This window comes from Myotis myotis, unplaced genomic scaffold, assembly GCF_014108235.1.
Source record: "Myotis myotis isolate mMyoMyo1 unplaced genomic scaffold, mMyoMyo1.p scaffold_m19_p_18, whole genome shotgun sequence".
Taxonomy (NCBI): Eukaryota; Metazoa; Chordata; class Mammalia; order Chiroptera; family Vespertilionidae; genus Myotis; species Myotis myotis.
In genome coordinates this window covers 17,158,301-17,177,675 of record NW_023416322.1, presented here as the reverse complement: position 1 = coordinate 17,177,675, position 19,375 = coordinate 17,158,301, and the positions used below count along the sequence as shown (strand labels likewise).

The following is a 19,375-nucleotide window of genomic DNA, read 5'->3' as shown; positions in this document are numbered from 1 at the left end:
ACAGCTGTGTCTGCTCACCACACTCTTTCCTTCTGGTGGTAACCAATATTAAATATCATGTTTATGAGGTTCAGGGTTTCAAAGAGGTGCTTTCTGTTCAGGAGAATAAGGTTGGTTTCAATACTTAAAGCAGCCCGGCTGGTGTGGCTCAATGGTTGAGCACCAACCCATGAACTAGGAGGTCGCAGTTCTATTCCCTGTCAGGGCACATCCCCGGGTTTCGGGCTCCATCTCCAGTGGGGTGTGCAGGAGGTAGCTGATCAATGATTCTCCCTCATCATTGATGTTTCTATCTCTTTCTCCCTCTCCCTTCCTCTCTGAAACCAATAAAAATATTTTAAAAAAAGAAAAAGTAAATAAAACTCAGAGATCATGTGTTAGTAGGAAAATGAAGCAGAGTGAAAACAATGACACAGAGGGTGTATTTTAGATAAGGTGGTCATGGGAGGCTTCTGTGATAGGTAATATTTGAGCAAAACCTTGGGGGATGGGAGATATACTAGTATGTTTGTTTGCTGGTAGGAAGGATGCAGTAAAGATGAATGGTTTGGTGCTGGAGTAGAGAGAGGAGACAGCCACAGGGGCCATGTCCTTGATTAGACACAGGTGAGTACTCAGCCTTACCTTCCTTCGTGTGAAGGCAGGGCATGTGGCTGCTATGCAAGTAGGTTCATAGGAATCGCAGCAGGAGTTTATGAAAGTTCTCTTCTGATTGCTTCCATTTCCTCAGGAAAATAGAAGCAAGGTCATGAAGTAAGAGTGAGGAGATATAAGAAAAGAGGTGACATGTTAAATAGTCATGAAAGAATGGGAGAGTGCATCACATTTAGCTAAAAATATATAACAGAAGAGATCAGGTGTGTTTAGGGTGGTATGGCTGTAGGCATGCTCAGCAAAATAAGTCAAACCAAAGAAGTAATGAGCCATATGATTTTACTAATATGTGGGATATAAAGCTGAAAGCAACAAAGGAACAAACAAGACCAAGGAAAACTCATAGACACAGACAAAAGGAAGGGGGCTGGGAAGTAAAAGGAGTCAAATACATATATGGTGATGGAAGAAGATTTGACTTTGGGTGGTAAACAATGCAATGTATAGATAACGTATTATAGAATTATACACCTAAACATATAATTTTATTAACCAATGTCACCTCAATAAATTCAATAAAAATATATAATAGTTCCATTATTTTCTGTATTTTGGGTGAATTTAGAATTTATTTATAAGTGCAGTTTTTTTCATGTTCACATCACATTATATCTTTTGTATTTTCTCATATACAAAGTGTCTAATCCCATAGCAAACTGTCAGAAAATCAAAGTGAAGAGAGCTTGTTTAGTTCTAGAGCTCCTAAGGCCACCTGTCATAACTAAAACCTCCCTTTCTTTTCTGCTTCTGAAATAATTGCATTTTTTTTTCTCCTCTCTGCTTCTCAACAGGGTGGTGGTGATTGTCCGGAAATGAGTATTGGAGCTATAAAAATTGCCTTGGAAATTTCTCTTCCTGGTTCTTTCATCTATGTTTTCACTGATGCACGGTCCAAGGATTATCGGCTCACTCATGAGGTTCTGCAGCTTATCCAACAGAAACAGTCACAGGTGAGTGGGAAGCAACCCCTGGACGTTCCATCTGAATACAGCTGTAAGGAACACAGCATGCGAGAGCGTGTCTCTCTGCTTTGATCGTGTGTGTCAATGTCAATCATTACAACTGTTAATCCATGTTTGTGTACTCCAATATGTATGTATCATTTAATTTACGTGTACAAGTGGATATGTGACATTTGTACAAAGTAGATGAATGTCTTGTTGTTTTTATACAGAGAAGAAATGATTTGGGGATTAATTAAGGTACTTGTTACCATTGTGTCCTTATAACTGAGAAAAACATAGACCAGCACAAAAGGCCTTTATTTCAGTTGTCATCTCCTATGTGGAATCTTGTCAGAGTTAGAGTTCCTAATTGTATCAGTTAGCTACTGCTGTGTAACAAGCATTTCTCACTATCAGTAGCTTAATACAACAAGCATTTATTTCTCACATGTTAGCAGAGCTCAGGTGAGCTTGGCTAGACTTGCCCACTTGTATGTCTGGGGATAGTTTGCGTTTGGCTTATATAGGCTTATATCTGGGGTACCTTAACTCTGCCTCACCAGCTTCTCATTCTCTTATCTAAGACCAGTAAGCAAGCTGATATAGTATGCTCTTCTCATGGACAAGACAGAAACACTAGAAATCAAGTAGAAATACCTAGGGCTTCTTGAGTGTAGGCTCAAAACTGATAGAATGTCCCTTTTGCCTGTGGTACTGGCCAAAGCAAGTCACATGCCTGTTTGGATACAAGGATGACAAAATAAGCTTCATCTGTTTAGTAAGAAGAACTTTGCCAAGTGTACGGATATAAGGAGGAATATATAAATATATGTGTTATATATTCCACTTGTTTAGCAGTATGTTAACGCATAAGAGGTGCTCAATAAATGTATATTGATTTCTGAAAACCCTTTAAATTGTCTTCTTTTTTAAAAAAATCAAAGGTGGTATTTGTACTCACTGGAGATTGCGATGATCGAAGCCATATTGGATACAAAGTCTATGAAGAAATTGCCTCCACAAGTTCTGGTCAAGTGTTCCACCTGGACAAAAAGCAGGTTAATGAGGTGAGTGTCATAAAGTGGGTCTACTTAATTATAAGGTACTTTACCAACATCAGCTAGGCCAACCTGATTGTGACAGATTTGATTCCAAAACCAATTTGAACAAAAAGGTTTTATTTTCCTAGGCCATCGGTCAATAAAGGCATTACACCAATGTGGAGATTTATCTAGTATTAATTTCTAGGTTGTATTATACTATACTGTCAACTTATTTAGATTTAAGCATAAATATATTTAAAATGTACTTAGTGGGATTTGAACATTTTTGTAGTTCTTTTTGATTCCAAAGGTCAATTCATATTTCTGATGCACAGTTTTTGGATAACTGGTAAAATGAGGCTTTCCTGTTTACTGAAAAAAGTTGGTTATTGAGCAAAATTCTAAAGAAGTTTGATCTCTAAGATTAAAAGTAAAAACTGTAACTACAAACTAGTCTTCTAAAAATATTTTTGGTAATAAAATCTGTAACTTGCATATGATGAAAATCTTGGTATTTTCTTAAAAAAAGTGTTAGAGATATGTCTAATTGTCCTAATTTTTTCCCTTTTTGTCACTTTTCCTTTGCTTCCTTGTGATAAAAAAAAAAGTATTTATTTGGCTCCCCCTTAAGTTTCTAGGAACATGGCACTGTAAAGATAAGGTTTTATGTAGGCATAACTCACAATTGATTGATATGGTCACTGTATCAACATTCATTCTATTAACTTCATGGCAGACTCCTTTGTGCTCTAATGAAATGGTTCAGTAGTCCACTTACAGCTAAAGACTTCTTATCTCATCATGATAAGACATTGCAAATTTCTAGAATAAACAATCTAGCAAAAAATATTTTTTAATCAACAGATAATATACAAACCTGGAAGGTTACTTTAGTCTAAATTTTTTTTTTTTCTTGGAAGAAACAGCCTCAGAGAGGGTTATGGCTTGAGTCCCTACTGTGTCCACTGTAGAGATCAGAGATGCCTGGGCAGGGTCTGACAACTCCTGTGGGAAGGCCTTGGCAGTGATTTGTATAAACATTTGCATGAGAATTTGGGAGCCTGGGAAGAAAAGAGTTGGGGAAGAGCACAGGACTCTCTCAGGAACTGAGTTTCCTGTCCCATCCCACAGAGTGTGACTGACCTTAATGAGGGACAGGACACTGGTTGCAGTTGTTTTTCATCTCAGCTTGTGCAAGCCCCTGCAGTACAGTCAATATTGTGAGCCCAGAGTAGGGTGTAAGTGAGGAAGCGTGCCATTCTGCCTCCCATCAGGGAGGACCACGCCCACTAGGGTGTTGTGAGGCTCTTAGTTGGAGGTGGCAGTGTGTTCAGCACAGACACATGGGGGTTGGAGCCAGCAGAGGATGTCACGCCCAGTGGACATGGTGGTTCCCAGCAGAGATACTAGGGAAGAGAAGTGGTGGAAAGAGACCTGGCCAGCACCAGGGCGTTTGGAAGAATAGTTGTTTGAATCTGTGAGCAGTCAAGCACAGTTGGGAGATTCCCAGTATAAATTGGGTGTAACTTTAAGGGAGAACCATAGACTTTATTAGGGTCCCGTAGCTGGAAAATACCATGGTATATTCTGTGAATATAACTACACTTATATCCATATACCTAGGGAGATTGGCTTGCACAAAATTGAAAATATTGTTGTTGCCTTAAACAGAGAAAATGCCTTATTTATTAAATAAGTGGCCCAGTGCACAATTTTTATAGACCTAATAATTTTTAACAATTTCCAAGAATAACAGTTTATAAAAACGTAGTATATATTGCAAAAAAAACTTTATAGATGTATTAGAGAAATTTAACCCACTAGTTTGTTAATAGTTTCTCTCCCGCATCCTTAACTGGCATTCTGATCTTTAAACTTAGCTTAGGCAGAATAGGACTAGAGAGAAGCATTGCTAAAATTGCCCATTTTTATAAAGTGGAGCTTGATGCCAGTGGGGATGGGCTGTTAATTTATCTACCAATCGTAGCCATTCCAACGCCCTTGCCAATTGGTTCAGGAGAGATGATCTCATCTACTTTAGCCCACTGGGACTCAAGGGGAATTTAGCTAAGGGTGTCTTGCACAAGTTCTCGTCTTCCAGATATTGTCCCACATGGATATGAATCCCAGATCTGATGCAGGCGTGTCCATCCAAGTTAGGCATGAAACAAATACAAGGGGGAAGAGAGAGCTATGAACATCCAAAACCTTTGGATTAAGTTAGCATTTGAACCCGTCCTACTGCTGTCTCCAAAATTAAGGAAATGGTCTTTTTGCTTAAGCCAGTTAGAGTTGAGCATTCAGTGACCCAAAGATAAATGCATCCTAACTGATAAAATTCTGTATTTCTTTGTGACATGGTCTCTCTAAGCCCCAGTTTCCTTGTTTGTAAAATGGGAATAATAGAACTATCCATGTTAGAAAGTTCTGAGATTAAATAAGATAATGCATGTGAAATGTTTCACACGGGGACTGGTGCGGGGTAAGTGGCTAATAAATGTTAACTAGTATTATTACAATCGTTTTAATGTTATTTTGCTTTCAAATGGGGAAAATGGGCCCCTGTGTTCGTTAGAAACCAGATGGCTGGCTGGTGCTGGGAAATAAATTTGAGTGGGAGAGTCTGGGAAGATGCTGGAGAGATGGTTTCTTTTTTCTTGTGAGTGAGGAAAAGGTATTACAGAGGGGTTACTGGAACTGTATAAACCAGTATGTTCCTACAGAAAGCCACCATGGTGAAAGATTTTGCTAAGGAAAAGCAGAGTGACAGTGCTAAAAATGGATTTTTAAAGCTTTTAGTGTATAATTTAGCCATTTTTCTTTTCTCATTGTTCCAAATATTCCTATTATATAAACGTTATAAACTCTAGGGAAACTAGATGCTATTGAGATATCTGCATATTTAATAGACACTGAACTTAAGGGAAGCCACACACATACTGAGTCCTTTCATTTTACTCAAAAGCAATTTTTCATAATACTGGAGAGAATTGTGTTTTCCCCTCTTAACCTAGTTCATCAATTTCCCAACCTCTAGTGAGGTATATTTTTTTATCAACTCTCTTGAGCTAACTTAAAGTTTTTCCTGTCTGTTTTTTTTTTCTCTTTTAAATAATGATTAAGTAGAAGACCTATGTATCTTTCATCTCTCTTTAACATAAAAGGGAAACCAAAGTAAAGAAATTAGTTGGCCAAGCGTGAGTAGTCTATAAATCATTGTACAGTATTACATTTTAGAAACACAAGTTAAGACTCATCTCAAGGATGTACTTAAACAGTTCACCTTTGAAGATGAAAACAGAACTAAACAGTCCTACTCCTCCATTTCTTTGTAAATTGGGTGATTGTCAGTGGATCTAATTAATGCTTCCTTTGGACATTAAAAGTCCAAGTTTGGAATCTCAGAGTTGCTCACAGATGTTATATTCTTGGGAAAAGACAGTAAGACAAAGCTCCATTACCGACTAAGTCTTCATCGTTTCTCATTCCTGGTGACTTCCATTCCCCCAATCCAACTGGAGGGTGAAAGACCAAGGAGCCCTGTTGAGGGATTCCATAAAGGCCCTCTTCCCAGAGAGCCTGATGGAGAAGGGTAGAGAACAAATCTGGAGAAGCAAAATGGAAATATCCAACCCAAGCAGCATGTGTAGAAGTGAAGACCCCAGACTCTGGGGCCATGGCGCACATTCCAGCCGTATGACCGTAGTCAGGTTACTTGCTTTTCTGTCTCAGTTTCCTCATCTGTAAAATGGGGAGGACGATAGTAACTACTTCATATGGTTGTTGTGTTTAGAACATATCAGTGAATATGAACTGCCATCACTTTTATTTAGTGATACATGCTAGTCAAAAGATTCCAGCCATGTTTTTAGAATTTCCCCTAAAACAAAGAAATATGTATTTAGTGTCCCTTTCTGATGAGATGGCCAAAGACTGCATGCTGTAATAGGAAACACTGGGGCTTTAGCATCAAGGAGACCTGGGTTTGAATGATCTCTTTGTCATTAGCTAGTTGAATAACTTTACTCAACGTTATTTAACTTCTCTGCAACTGTTTCTTTATGTGAAAAAAAAGTGTATTAGTTGACTCATAGGACTGTTGTGAAGATTAAATAAAGAATACTAGTAGGTGTAGTAAACTCTTATAGTCTGGAGAATATGGAAATCACCCAGCTTGGAGTCTCTTAGAACAGGAATGGCTCATCTCCCAAGGAGGACACAGATAGTTCTGCATGGAGTGCAGGCCCTGTGAAAGGCTCAGAAGGAGAGGAGTATTTTGTGAGCCGCTGGGGTCCAACCCCAGCAGGTCCAGGGGTCCCCAAAGGTGTGGACGGAGTCGGCGAAGAAGGAATGACACAGAGACAGCGTTCAGTTGATCAGCAGCCTAGCCAGGATCTCTAGCCAAGTTCTGGTGTTTATTGTCTTGTTACATCCGTATTTATACCAGTTGATTTTAATCCTGTCAATTTCTATTGCAAAGGTTAGGGTGTTTCTTATCTCCATTCCAGGGAGTAAAGATTATGTAGTTTAAGCATGATTTTTTGTAGTTAAAGTGATTAACTACTTTCCTGGCACTTAGTTAAGGGGTTTTATCCCCTCCCTAACTTCAGGGAAAAATCCCTACCTGGGGAAACAACCTTTCTCGGAGAGGTGACCTTGGTTAAAACACATAGCGCTAAGGGGAGCAAACATATTAAGAACAGTATGCCATATACGCCAGGTCCCTTGAAACATATGCTGTGCAGATGTTTCTTTCCTGCAGCGACTGTGTCAAGCAGCAAGGATGGACCGGCTTCCGGCAGTGAGCCCCCCTTCCCTTTAGAAATAAATGCCTAAGGGAGAATGGACTCAGAACTAATACTTTGTAAGATTCTCAAATTTTTATAATTTCCCATTTTCACATCACAGCAAAACCACTAAAAAGGAAAAAAGTTTTAACTGCTTATTCTGAGATGATCACAATGATTCTAGTCATATGTAGGTAACCCGTACAGAATGCTTATTATGTTTCAGACATGAGGCTGAGTACATTCCTTGAATTCTTATAGGCCTATTGGCAATAAATAAGTTTTTTTTTTCTTTTTTGTGTGGTTTTTTTTTTTTTTTTTTTTTTTTTTTTGCAGAGCAAACTGTTTCTTTATTTAAAAAGACATCATATATCTTTAGAACATTTAATAAACTTACAATTAACTCATAAAAATTTGCTGTTCCTTTTTTAAAATTTTTATTTTATTGTTTAAAGTATTACAGATAGTAGTACATATGTCTCTTTTTTCCCCCCATTGACCTTATCCTGGCCTCCCCTACCCCCTGGCACATGCCCCCACCCCATCTCCCCAGTGTCTTGTGTCCATTGGTTGTGCTTATATGCATGCATACAAGTCCTTTGGTTGATCTCTTACCCTCCCCCCCACCCCAACACTCCCCAGCCTTCCCACTGTAATTTGACAGTCTGTCCAATGCTTTTCTGCCTCTGTATCTATCTTTTTGTTCATCAGTTATAACGTTCTTTATTATCCATAAATGAGTGAGATCATGTGGTGTTTTTCTTTTACTTCATGGCTTATTTCACTTAGCATAATGCTCTTCAGTTCCATCCATGCTGCTGCAAATGGTAAGAATTCCTTCTTTTTTGCAGCAGCATAGTATTCCATTGTGTAGATGTACCATAGTTTTCTAATCCACTTATCTGTTGATGGGCATTTAGGCTGTTTCCAAATCTTGGCTATGGTAAATTGTGCTGCTATGAACATAGGGGTGCATATATCCTTTCTGATTGGTATTTCTGTTTTCTTGGGATATATTCCTAGAAGTGGTATTACTGGGTCAAATGGCAGTTCCATTTTTAAATTTTTGAGGAAACTCCGTACTGTTTTCCACAGTGGCTGCACCAGTCTGCATTCCCACCAGCAGTGAAGGAGGGTTCCTTTTTCTCCGCATCCTCTCCAGCACTTGTCATTTGTTGATTTGTTGATGATAGCCATTCTGACAGGTGTGAGGTGGTACCTCAATGTCGTTTTGATTTGCATCTCTTGGATGATTAGTGACTTTGAGCATGTTTTCATGTGTCTCTTGGCTTCCTGAGTGTCCTCTTTCAAAAAGATTCTATTTAGGTCCTTTGCCCATTTTTTGATTGGATTGTTTATTTTCCTTTTGTTGAGTTGTATGAGTTCCCTGTAAATGTTGGAGATTAAACCCTTATCGGAGATAACATTGGCAAATATGTTCTCCCATGCAGTGGGCTTTCTTGTTTTGTTGATGGTTTCTTTTGCTGTGCAGAAACTTTTTATTTTGATGTGATCCCATTTGTTTATTTTCTCCTTAGTCTCTCTTGCCCTAGGATCTGTGTCTGTAAAGATATTGCTACGACATATGTCTGCAATTTTGCTGCTATGGAGTCTTGTAGGATTTTTATGGTTTCCCGTCTTATGTTCAAGTACTTTAGCCATTTTGAGTTTGTTTTTGTGTATGGTATAGGTTGGTGATCTAGTTTCATTTTTTGCATGTATCTGACCAAATTTCCCAGCACTATTTATTAAAGAGGCTGCTTTGTGTGTTTTTTTTTAAGTTTTTAAACAATAAACTAAGTATGTACTTTTTTCTAAACAAATGGAAGCATAATGTACACACAACTTCTCTTAACCATATTACTGACCTATAAAGCACTAATAGTAATAATAACAAAAAGATAACATGTACTCTATGGGAAGTAAATCCCACGCCCCTGTGAGTCCTCCTGGGTGTGCATGTGTCAGTGCAGCTAACTAGAGGAGAGGGAAGGAGACAGGCCCCCCACCCCGCCGGGTGCCCTGCTGGGAAGAGGATGAAGGTGATTGCACCTGAGACGCATCCTGGAGCTGAGCAAGGGACAGGTCCATGGAGTTCTTCTGGAGGAAGACAGCCGAGGAACCTTCCGTCTGAACAGAACTGAATACTGTAAGATAAAGAAAACATCTTTTTCTTCCACTAAAGGATTGAATGCCAATGGGAAAGGGAGAGTCGAATTCAGTAGATATTTCAGAGGAAGTAGCTAAAACCCAGGAAATGGAAGTGACCTGGCCGACCGTCTTGTGGCCAATCCGTGGAAAATACTAACAACCTAGTAACTGAAAGCTGCATACATTAGATTACTGGATGTATTGCTCTTGCTAGTTTTAGACTCATTTTCGTTGGAGTCAGTACTGATATTAAAAAGTCTGTAAACTTTGCTGGAGTATGAATTTGACACGGTCCCTTCCTGCTATTCTGGCCAACAGCCACTTGGGACTGGAATTTGAACCCAGAGTTGTCTGCATATGGGCTTAATGAATCTCTGAGACCCGGGGTTTTGAGCACTGAGTGCTCTGAAATGAGGTATCTGCCATTATGTTTTCCCTTGTTCTGAGTTTCACTCCAGACATTATTTCAAAAATGTAACCTTACCCCTGACCTTGAAAATGAGGAGAAGCCGGTGTTTCCTCTGAAATTTGAAAGTGGATCAGAGATATTTATGACATTGTAGAACGCTACAGGAAATGCGTGAGGACAATGTGTAAATGTTTCCACTTAGTCCTTCTTCCGATTCACCGAATGAAATGTTGAAAGTGAGGCAGAGAGCGCCGAGCTCAGACTTGAAAATATTAGGGATGTCTCTGTACCCACAAACACACCTATAAAGGACCACTTACCTTCGTTCCAGTGGAATGCTTTCTTTTGTATTATTATGCTAAGAAGGACATGCTATCCTCATGCGTGTGTGATGGGAACTCTGTTGTTCCCGTCACACAGTTTCCTTATCATCCCAAGACACCTGGGAGTGATTTATAGGTCACTGATGTGGTTAAACAAAGCCATGTGTACTGCATGTTTCCATTTGTCTAGAAAAAAACAACATAATTTATTGTTTAAAAAATTATTTGTTGCTCATAGGTCTATGAGACTGTGAACGCTTTTTCAAAATGACATTTATAGTGTGCAAAGTACATAATATTCCTTGCAAGTGAAGATAAAGAAGGATGATTCTCCTCAATAGTGCCTCATTTAGGCAAAGAATACTGAGTCCAGCAGAGCCCTCTGCAGTATGAAACGGTCGTGAGTGGGGAATGCATTGTTTAAAAAGAGAAACTTTCTAAAAATGAGAATGGCCATCTTCCATTTCCTCGTTGCATGCATTAGCTCTAGGGACTATTTGAAGCAGTAGTTACAAACGGTGGCAGTACATTCGGCGAAGGCAATAGGGGTTAGATCTACAAAACAAAACTCACTGCCTTTGTCATTATTTTTATTTTTATTTTTTTAATTGTTTTATTGCTTAAAGTATTACAAAGAGTATCACATATGTCTCCTTTTTTTTTTTTCTCCCCTTGACCTTCCCTTAGCCTCCCATACCCCCCAGTGTCTCGTGTCCATGGGTTGTGCTTATATGCATGCATACAAGTCCTTCGGTTGATCTCTTACCCACCCCCCCAACCCTCCCCGGCCTTCCCGCTGTAGTTTGACAGTCTTTGAAATGTAAGTTTCAATATGAAAGTGTGGTCCCACAATCCATCATGAGACAATCATATTATGTGATCCCTATATTATTTGTGTAAGAATTTCAGAAAAATGCAGAGGGAAAGGAGAAGGAAGCTTATCTAAATGACTAGAAGAATGCTTCTTAAGAGAAAAGCAAAAAGAAAAGAAAGAGATGTTATTGAAGAGCAGATGTTAGCCAATAGGTTACATGCATTCAACAGGACGAAACAAAAAGTAAAAGCAATAAACCTGTTTACTTAGCTGACTTTATTTTGATTAGAAACTGAAATAAAATACTGATTTTGGGTGTGAGATGTCAGCTGTAATGTCAGTCTCAAAGTCTTTACAAAAAATTCAGTCAAACTGGCACTGGCTTGCAAGAGCTGATCTTTTCCCCCCGTTTAGAGAGCTGGTCTTTATTTTTACTGGAGTGTGATGGAAACTAAAGATTTGAATTGAAAGAAAAATGTCCCAATGCTTGATCATTAAAACTGAAACAACTAGTTTACCACTGAAGTCCCTGACCATGATCTCTTAGAGTTAACCCACTGAGAGCCACAAAGGAACGCAAGAAAATCCTCAGTGTTGAAGCAAATAAAATTCTACTGAGCCATTTTCACAGGGCATCAACTATTTGGATATTTCCTTTCATACTTTATCTATTTAAATTTTAAAGATTCCTTTTAAAGTTTTGTTGTTGTTTATAGAAAGCATATATTCAGGGTCAATTAATAAGCATCTCTCTCTACTAATCCTTCCTCTCCCCCTTAACTCCCCTCCCATATTCTCTCTTCTCTCTCTCTCTCTCTCTCTCTCTCTCTCTCTCTCTCTCTCTCTCTCTCTCTCTCTCTCTCTCTCCAAACTCCTCCCCCATGCACACACGCCAGAGTATATCTGATCTTACCAGAATTCAGAGAGAACAAGAGAACTAACACATTTAAAAGGTTCTATAGCTGTTGTTTCAAAAGATATTGTATTGGTATTTTGCAAAGATTTAAAATCATTGAAAAGAAGGCAATTACATTTCAATAATCGAATCTAGGAATTATTAGGAACACATACAATAAGATATTTTGTGTGTGAGATCATGTGTTCAAAGTATTTTGAACAGGATCTAATTTTGAATCTTGGGAAGAAGAATTTTGCAATCTTAGTTTCTTCTTTCTGCAAACCTTCTTGAATATTTAGGCTAGTTGGTCAATCCATCTAAGAAAGTGGTTCTCAACCTTCCTAATGCTGCGACCCTTTAATACAGTTCCTCATGTTGTGGTGACCCCCAATTTCATTGTTACAAATTGAACATAATTAAAGCATAGTGATTAATTACAAAAACAATATGTAATTTTATATATATATAGATTTTATTGACTTTTTTTACAGAGAGTAAGGGAGAGAGATAGATAGTTAGAAACATCGATCAGCTGCCTCCTGCACACTCCCTACTGGGGATGTGACCGCAACCAAGGTACATGTCCTTGACCAGAATCGAACCTGGGACCCTTGAGTCCGCAGGCTGATGCTCGATCCACTGAGCCAAACTGGTTAGGGCACAATATGTAATTACATATGTGTTTTCTGATGGTCTTAGGCGACCCCTATGAAAGGGTCATTCGACCCCCAAAGGGATCGCGACCCACAGGTTGAGAACCGTTGGTCTAAGAGATTGTGTGCCCAAGATATCAAAGGTTAGTCTTTTATCTACCACAAAAGGGGGAAAAAGAAAGAGGTCTGGTTACTACATCTTTTTTTCTAGATACAGAGGTGCCTACTGCTAGTATTTTCTCTTAATAATGATAATTTGATAATTTAGCCCAAGGAAATTGGCTGCTGTTAATCCCTAGACTTAGAAGAGTTCATATAATTTTCTAATTTTCTTCTCTTAATTACTTATGCAGGAGTTCTATTATGTAATTACTATTCATATGAAAGAAAAAGTCAGAACTTTTGTACTACACACAGTAGATAAGTATTATTTTGAAGTTGCAAGAAAAGATTTGGCTTGTACCTTTGCCAGAAATAATTGTCAATTAAAGACATTCTTTGGTGAATACATGAATTTTTTTTAAAGAAGTTTAAAGGATTTCATACATAAAGAGTGAAGAAAACTCAAGACCTTATTTTCAGTGTTTCTACATGATAGGAACCAACAGTCAACTTTGAAAACATTAGGCTTATCTATTGAAGTATAAGCAGTATCGTGATGATATTAGTTGCATATCCTTTGCAAAAGCCAAAATAATATCCTTATTTATCCTTATTTATGCTTGGTTCAAAATAAGTAAAAACATTAATCAATGACAGTGTAATTTTTGCTTCTTATTCTTCAATAGCAAAAAGGAGATGAGAGAGTTAAGAGTCAAATAAGGGAAGTTTTACTTACGAAACTTCCTTATGACCACCGGTAAATAAATAGAAACAGAATGCATGCTTCATATATTTTCCAGGTTTTCTTAAACATTCCTAGACTGAGCCAATTGCAATAGGGTTATAAAAGCAAAACCTTTTGAGAGATGGTCTGAGCTACGTTCGAGAGCTCCCTTGTAACATTTTGGTTATGATTTGGCTTAGTGACAAACATAACAAATGACTTTTTTCTTTCTTGCTACAGACCCCAGAAGAAAAAATGTACTATATGGTCATTTACTACATAATTTAAACAGTTTTGGTATGAGTGAATGGATAAAGAGAAAATAAAAAGAAACCTTTCAAAATTCTTGATTATAATTTTAAATAGGCACAAATACTTTATTTATTTTAAGAATATCATCGTTGGATTATTTTATCATCTTTTTAAAATTATAAACTTAGAAAAAAGGTACGGTATGGTTAAACCATTTAAAATTTGAATATTAAAATCTTCTGTAACTAGGAAGAAAGTTTTCAGGAATTAATGAACTCATTTGTGAAAATTTGGCCACTGTTTATTCAAATACTATTTATTAAATTAACAAGTTAACTCATGAGTAGTGAATAAAATAAATATAAACAATAAATTAATAAAACAAGTAACATTATTACTTCAAGTAGTGTTTATAAAATTATATATCTGGTAAGGTTGGAGTTTTAAAAATACATTAATTTACTTACATATATATGTGTAGTTCTAGAAAAAGAATGGAAAAATCATACCCAAATATGTTGATGGTAACCACTAAATAATACAACTATAGGTCATTTTAACATTTTTTTCTTTTATGTGTTTTCTTGATTTATAAAATGAGTATGTACTATTTTTTTTTTTAATATATTTTTATTGATTAAGATATTACATATGTGTCCTTGTCCCCACGTTACCCTCTACCCCCCACGCCCCCCACCCCCGCTCATGCCCTCACCCCCCCGTTGTCCATGTCCATTGGTTAGGCCTATATGCTTGCATATAAGTCCTTTGGTTGATCTTTCCCCCTTACCCCCACCCTCCCCTACCTTCCCTCCAAGTCCCGACAGTCCAATCAATGCCTCTCCGTCTCTGGATCAGTCCTTGTTCATCAGCTTATGTTGTTCATTATATTCCACAAATGAGTGAGATCCTGTGGTATTTATCCGCTCTCAAGTTCCATCCATGCTGTGGCAAATGGTAAGAGTTCCTTTTTCTTCTTCCTCTTCTTAAAGAATACCTTTCAGCATTTCATATAATGCTGGTTTGGTGGTGATGAACTCCTTTAGCTTTTTCTTATCCGTGAAGCTCTTTATCTGACCTTCTATTCTGAATGATAGCTTTGCTGGATAAAGTAATCTTGGTTGCAGGTTCTTGCTATTCATCACTTTGAATATTTCTTGCCACTCTCTTCTGGCCTGCATGGTTTCTGTTGAGAAATCAGCTGACAGTCGTATGGGTACTCCCTTGTAGGTAACTGACTGTCTTTCTCTTGCTGCTTTTAAGATTCTCTCTTTATCTTTTGCTCTTGGCATTTTAATTATGATGTGTCTTGGTGTGGTCCTCCTTGGATTCCTTTTGTTTGGGGTTCTCTGCGCTTCCTGGACTTGTAAGTCCATTTCTTTCACCAGGTAGGGGAAGTTTTCTGTCATTATTTCTTCAAAAAGGTTTTCAATATCTTGCCCTCTCTCTCCTTCTGGTACCCCTATAATTCTGATGTTGGTACGCTTGAAGTTGTCCCAGAGGTTCCTTACACTATCTTCATATTTTTGGAATCTCTTTTCTTTTTTCTTTTTCGGTTGGGTATTTTTTGTTTCTTTGTATTTCAAATCTTTGACTTGATTCTTGGGATCCTCTTTTCTGCTGCTGGATCTCTGTAAATTATTCTTTATTTCAGTCAGTGTATGCTTAATTTCTCGTTGGTCCTTTTTCATGTCCTCCATGGTCTCCCTATACTTATTGAGGGATTCATTAAATTTATCGGCGGTTTCCATAAAATTCTTGAAAAACCTTATAACCGTGGCCTTAAACTCTATATCCAATCGTTTGCTTTCCTCCATTTCTACCATTTGTGACCTGTTTCTTTGTCTCCGCATTTTGGTTGCTTCCCTGTGTTGATAGAGTGGCTTTGTGTGCTAGGTGTCCTGTAGGGCCCAGTAGCTCAGCCTCCCCAGTTACCTGAGGTGGACACTCTTGGTGCACCCCCTCGTGGGCTTTGTGCACAGTCTTGTTGTAGCTATGCCTTGGTTGTTGTAGGATCACTGGGAGGAATTGACCTCCAGGGCAATTGGCAGCGAGAATCAGCTGCCCTGATGATGCTCAGCTGTGTAGCAATGCAAGCCGCTGTGGGGCCTGGGCCTTCTCTTGGAAGCTCTGAGTCTATCTGGCCGGGCTGCGGTTAGGTAATTACAGGTTGCAAATGGCCGGGGCATTCATATGCAAAAGCCTCTGCTGAAGCCTGGGTGGGGCGGGGTCTCAAGGAATCAAAGGGCTGAGAAAGCAGCTATGGCGGAGCCTCAGCCCTGCCCTAAGGAGTCGCGAGTCTCAGTGTCCCGGCAATGGCTGCAAGCACCTCTGAGGGAAAGCTGCTCTCAAGCTCGCCCGCTGCCACACAGTCCAGTATCTCCCCGTATGAGCCCTGGGTCCCCAGAGACTTCCCGGAACCGGATTTCAGAGCCGTCGGGAGCTTGTGTCTCCCTCCGGATTCAAAAAGACAGCCGCGTCCTCAGGTGCCAGACCCTTTCCGCGCGCGCGCGAGCCCCCGTACCTCTGCACGCCACCTCCGCAGCTCCTCCCGCTCGCAGTGTGCTTTTCTCTCCTTCTAGTTGTAGAATTTACACTCAGCCAGCCCTCCTGTAGCTCTGGATGATGTCCACCTTGTGTTTCTGATGCATTTATCGATTGTTGTGGGAAGCAGAAATTTCCCGGTGTTTATCTATGCCACCATCTTAGTTTCTCTCGAGTATGTACTATTTTTAAAAGAAATAAAAACAATGAAGACATTTTCTAAAAAAAAAAAAAAAAAATTTAAACACATTTCACACACAGAATGAGTTTATAAAAAGGTTCTATGCTGTGAGTGCTAGGGATGCAAGGTTGAATTAGTCACCTGATCTCTCAAAATGGAATCTAGATAGAGAAAGATCAAGTCTCCCCTATCCAAAATCAAAATAAAAATCCAAACTCTACCTTCTAAATTTTACTTCATCCTCAAGTATAGGGCTTCTAAGTTCTTAGCTTGGAACTCTGTAACAAAAGATAGATTAACAAGAGAAAAACAAACAAAAGTTTATTAACATGTATGCCTCATGTATACATGGGAGATACTCCCAGGGAAAAAATTAGTAACTCTCAAGGATGGCTTAGAACTCAGGCTTAAATAATGCCATTTTCAGCTAAGGACAGAAGGAAGAAAGGTTTGGGAAAGGATGGTTTTGGGGAGATGGCTAGGAAAAGGGTAAGACTTGTTATGCAGATTTAAGTCAGAGCCCAATCCTGTGTCTGCTGTTTCTTAAAACAATCAATTCAAATGAACCCTTATGCCAAGAAGGCCTATTTTGAGGTGGAATATTCTGTTATCCTTCAGAAGCTCTTTCAGATCTTTTCTTAATTTATTTGAATTGGCCTGTCCATTAGCTGACATTGTCTTCTTTGTACATACCAGTACACACATTCAGTATTCAGATTGTTCTTGCCACTAAATACACTTTCTCTTCTGCTTTGGGATTTGTGTTTTCCTAATAGGATAAACAATACTAAAGGTGGTAGTTTTAGAAAAATAAGTATCTGGAGATATCAGAGAGCTATTAGGAATTTGTCACACAGATTTACTTTTTTCTTTTTCTGTTTTTCTTTATTGATTAAGGTATTACATATGTGTCTTTATCCCCCATCCCCGCCCCACTCATGCCCTCACTCCCCTGGTGTCTGTGTCCATTGGTTAGGCTTATATGCATGTATAAAAGTCCTTTCATTGATCGTTTCCTCGTACCCCACCCTCCCCTACCTTCCCTCTGACGTTTGACAGTCTGATCAATGCTCCTCTTTTCTGGATCTGTTTTTGTTCATCAGATTTACTTTTAAGAGACAATTGATACATGACAACAGGACTTTTTGTAGTGATATCTGTATTGGTATAGTGGTAGTGGAGAAAGTTAGTGGATCAGCTAGGAATGTATAACACTTTACTCTTTTTTAATGACATAATACTGTGTTATGCAATGTATTTAAGTAATAACATCAATAGGGAAAGATCAGATGAAAGGACCAATTTGATAAGCTAATAAATTTAATTTTCTTCTCTTTTGTAAGAAATAAATAATTTGTCTTGAATTTCAGTTATTTTCTAGTAATAGAAATGTCACAAGAATAGGTAACCCCATCCTGGATTCCTGGGTTTTGTTTTTGCTTTTTTTCAACAATGTCTTCTATTTTTATTAGAAATGAAGAGTACGACATAGTGTTGAATACATAATTTTATAGAATGTCATTTATTAATTCAGCCTGCAATATCAAATAGAATAAAGTTTATTTTCAGATGAGCAAGCGCCATAAGAATAGCCAATTTTAAAAAAATAAAAAACCAACTTTCCTAAAACTTACCCTGAGTATTTTTGCAGCTTCAAAAATATTTGGATAAGTCTTTTAGTATTTTCTCATTTCACTCACTCCTTATCCTTTCTCTTTTAGATGGAGTCTGGAGGTTGAACTTCAGACTTCCACAAGAGAACTGTTCTTTCAGAAATTTCTAGCTGAAACAGATGTAGAAAAGACTAGGACCCTAATGGAAAACCATTCATTAAATATATGAAGGCTTGTCAGACCCAATAACTTCTTTTTCTCAAGAAGTTGAAACTTATTTTTGTTTTAGATTAGTACTTTAAATGTTATTTTAAAGGGCACATAAACTTACTTGGCTGGCTGTGTTAACCATGACTTTCCAAAGAGGCATTGATTTATGCGACTGTGGAACGAAGCAAAGCTTACTCCCAACTGGAGAGACCCTAGGAGTCCAGCTTCACTGATAAGCTCTAATGGAGCACTCGCAGCTTGTTATTCCCTACCTGAGAGGAGACAAAGCCAATTAATGTATTTTCCCTTTTGCTGGTCTCAAAGAAATGAATCAGTTTTTTAATTAACTATGACATTTTTATTTCATAATAAATATAGAAAATCAATCAGTAAATACAAAATAATTTCCTTACATTTTGTGCTATTTTAATTAATCTGAATCAGTTGTTTTTTAGTTATAATGTTATTCTTTGGTTATGCAGCTAAAGGGTTTTAAATTGTGCTTCAGGAAACAACCTAAGTGCCCATCAAATGGGTGAATGGATAAAGAAAATATATCATTCACTCATACAACCATACATATGTACGTACATACGTACAATGGAATCTTATTCAGCCATAAATGAATGAAATCTTGCCGTTTGCAACAACATGGATGGGCCATGAGGGCATTATGCTAAGTGATATAAGGCGGACAGAGAAAGACAAATACCATATAAGCCGATCACAAAAACCAAGCTCATAGATACAGAGAACAGATTGGTGGTTGCCAGAGATGGGGGGTGAGAAGTGGGCAAAATAGGTGAAGGAGGTTAAAAGCTACAAATTTCCAGTGATGAAATAAATAAGTAAGTCATGGAGATGTGGTGTACAGCATGGTGACTATAGTTAATACTATGTTGCATATTTGAAAGTTGCTGAGAGTAGATCTGAAAATTTCTCATGTCAAGAGGAAAAAAATGTGGAACTACATGGCAATGGGAGTTAACTGGATTTATTGTGGTGATTATTTCGCAGTGTATCTATTATAATAAAAGCATAATATGCTAATTAGATTGGACAGCTGAACGACC

At 38.2% G+C, this 19,375-nt stretch overlaps 1 protein-coding gene across 1 annotated transcript in view; it reads left to right on the top strand.

Moving 5' to 3' along the window:
* The window catches only part of HMCN1 (hemicentin 1), a 377,912-nt gene that overhangs the window by 104,548 nt on the left and 253,989 nt on the right, over nt 1-19,375 (top strand). Inside the window, exons 3-4 of the mRNA XM_036343707.1 lie at nt 1,446-1,604; nt 2,543-2,665. Coding sequence (XP_036199600.1) covers nt 1,446-1,604; nt 2,543-2,665 — 282 coding nt within the window. The remainder of the gene's footprint in view (nt 1-1,445; nt 1,605-2,542; nt 2,666-19,375) is intronic.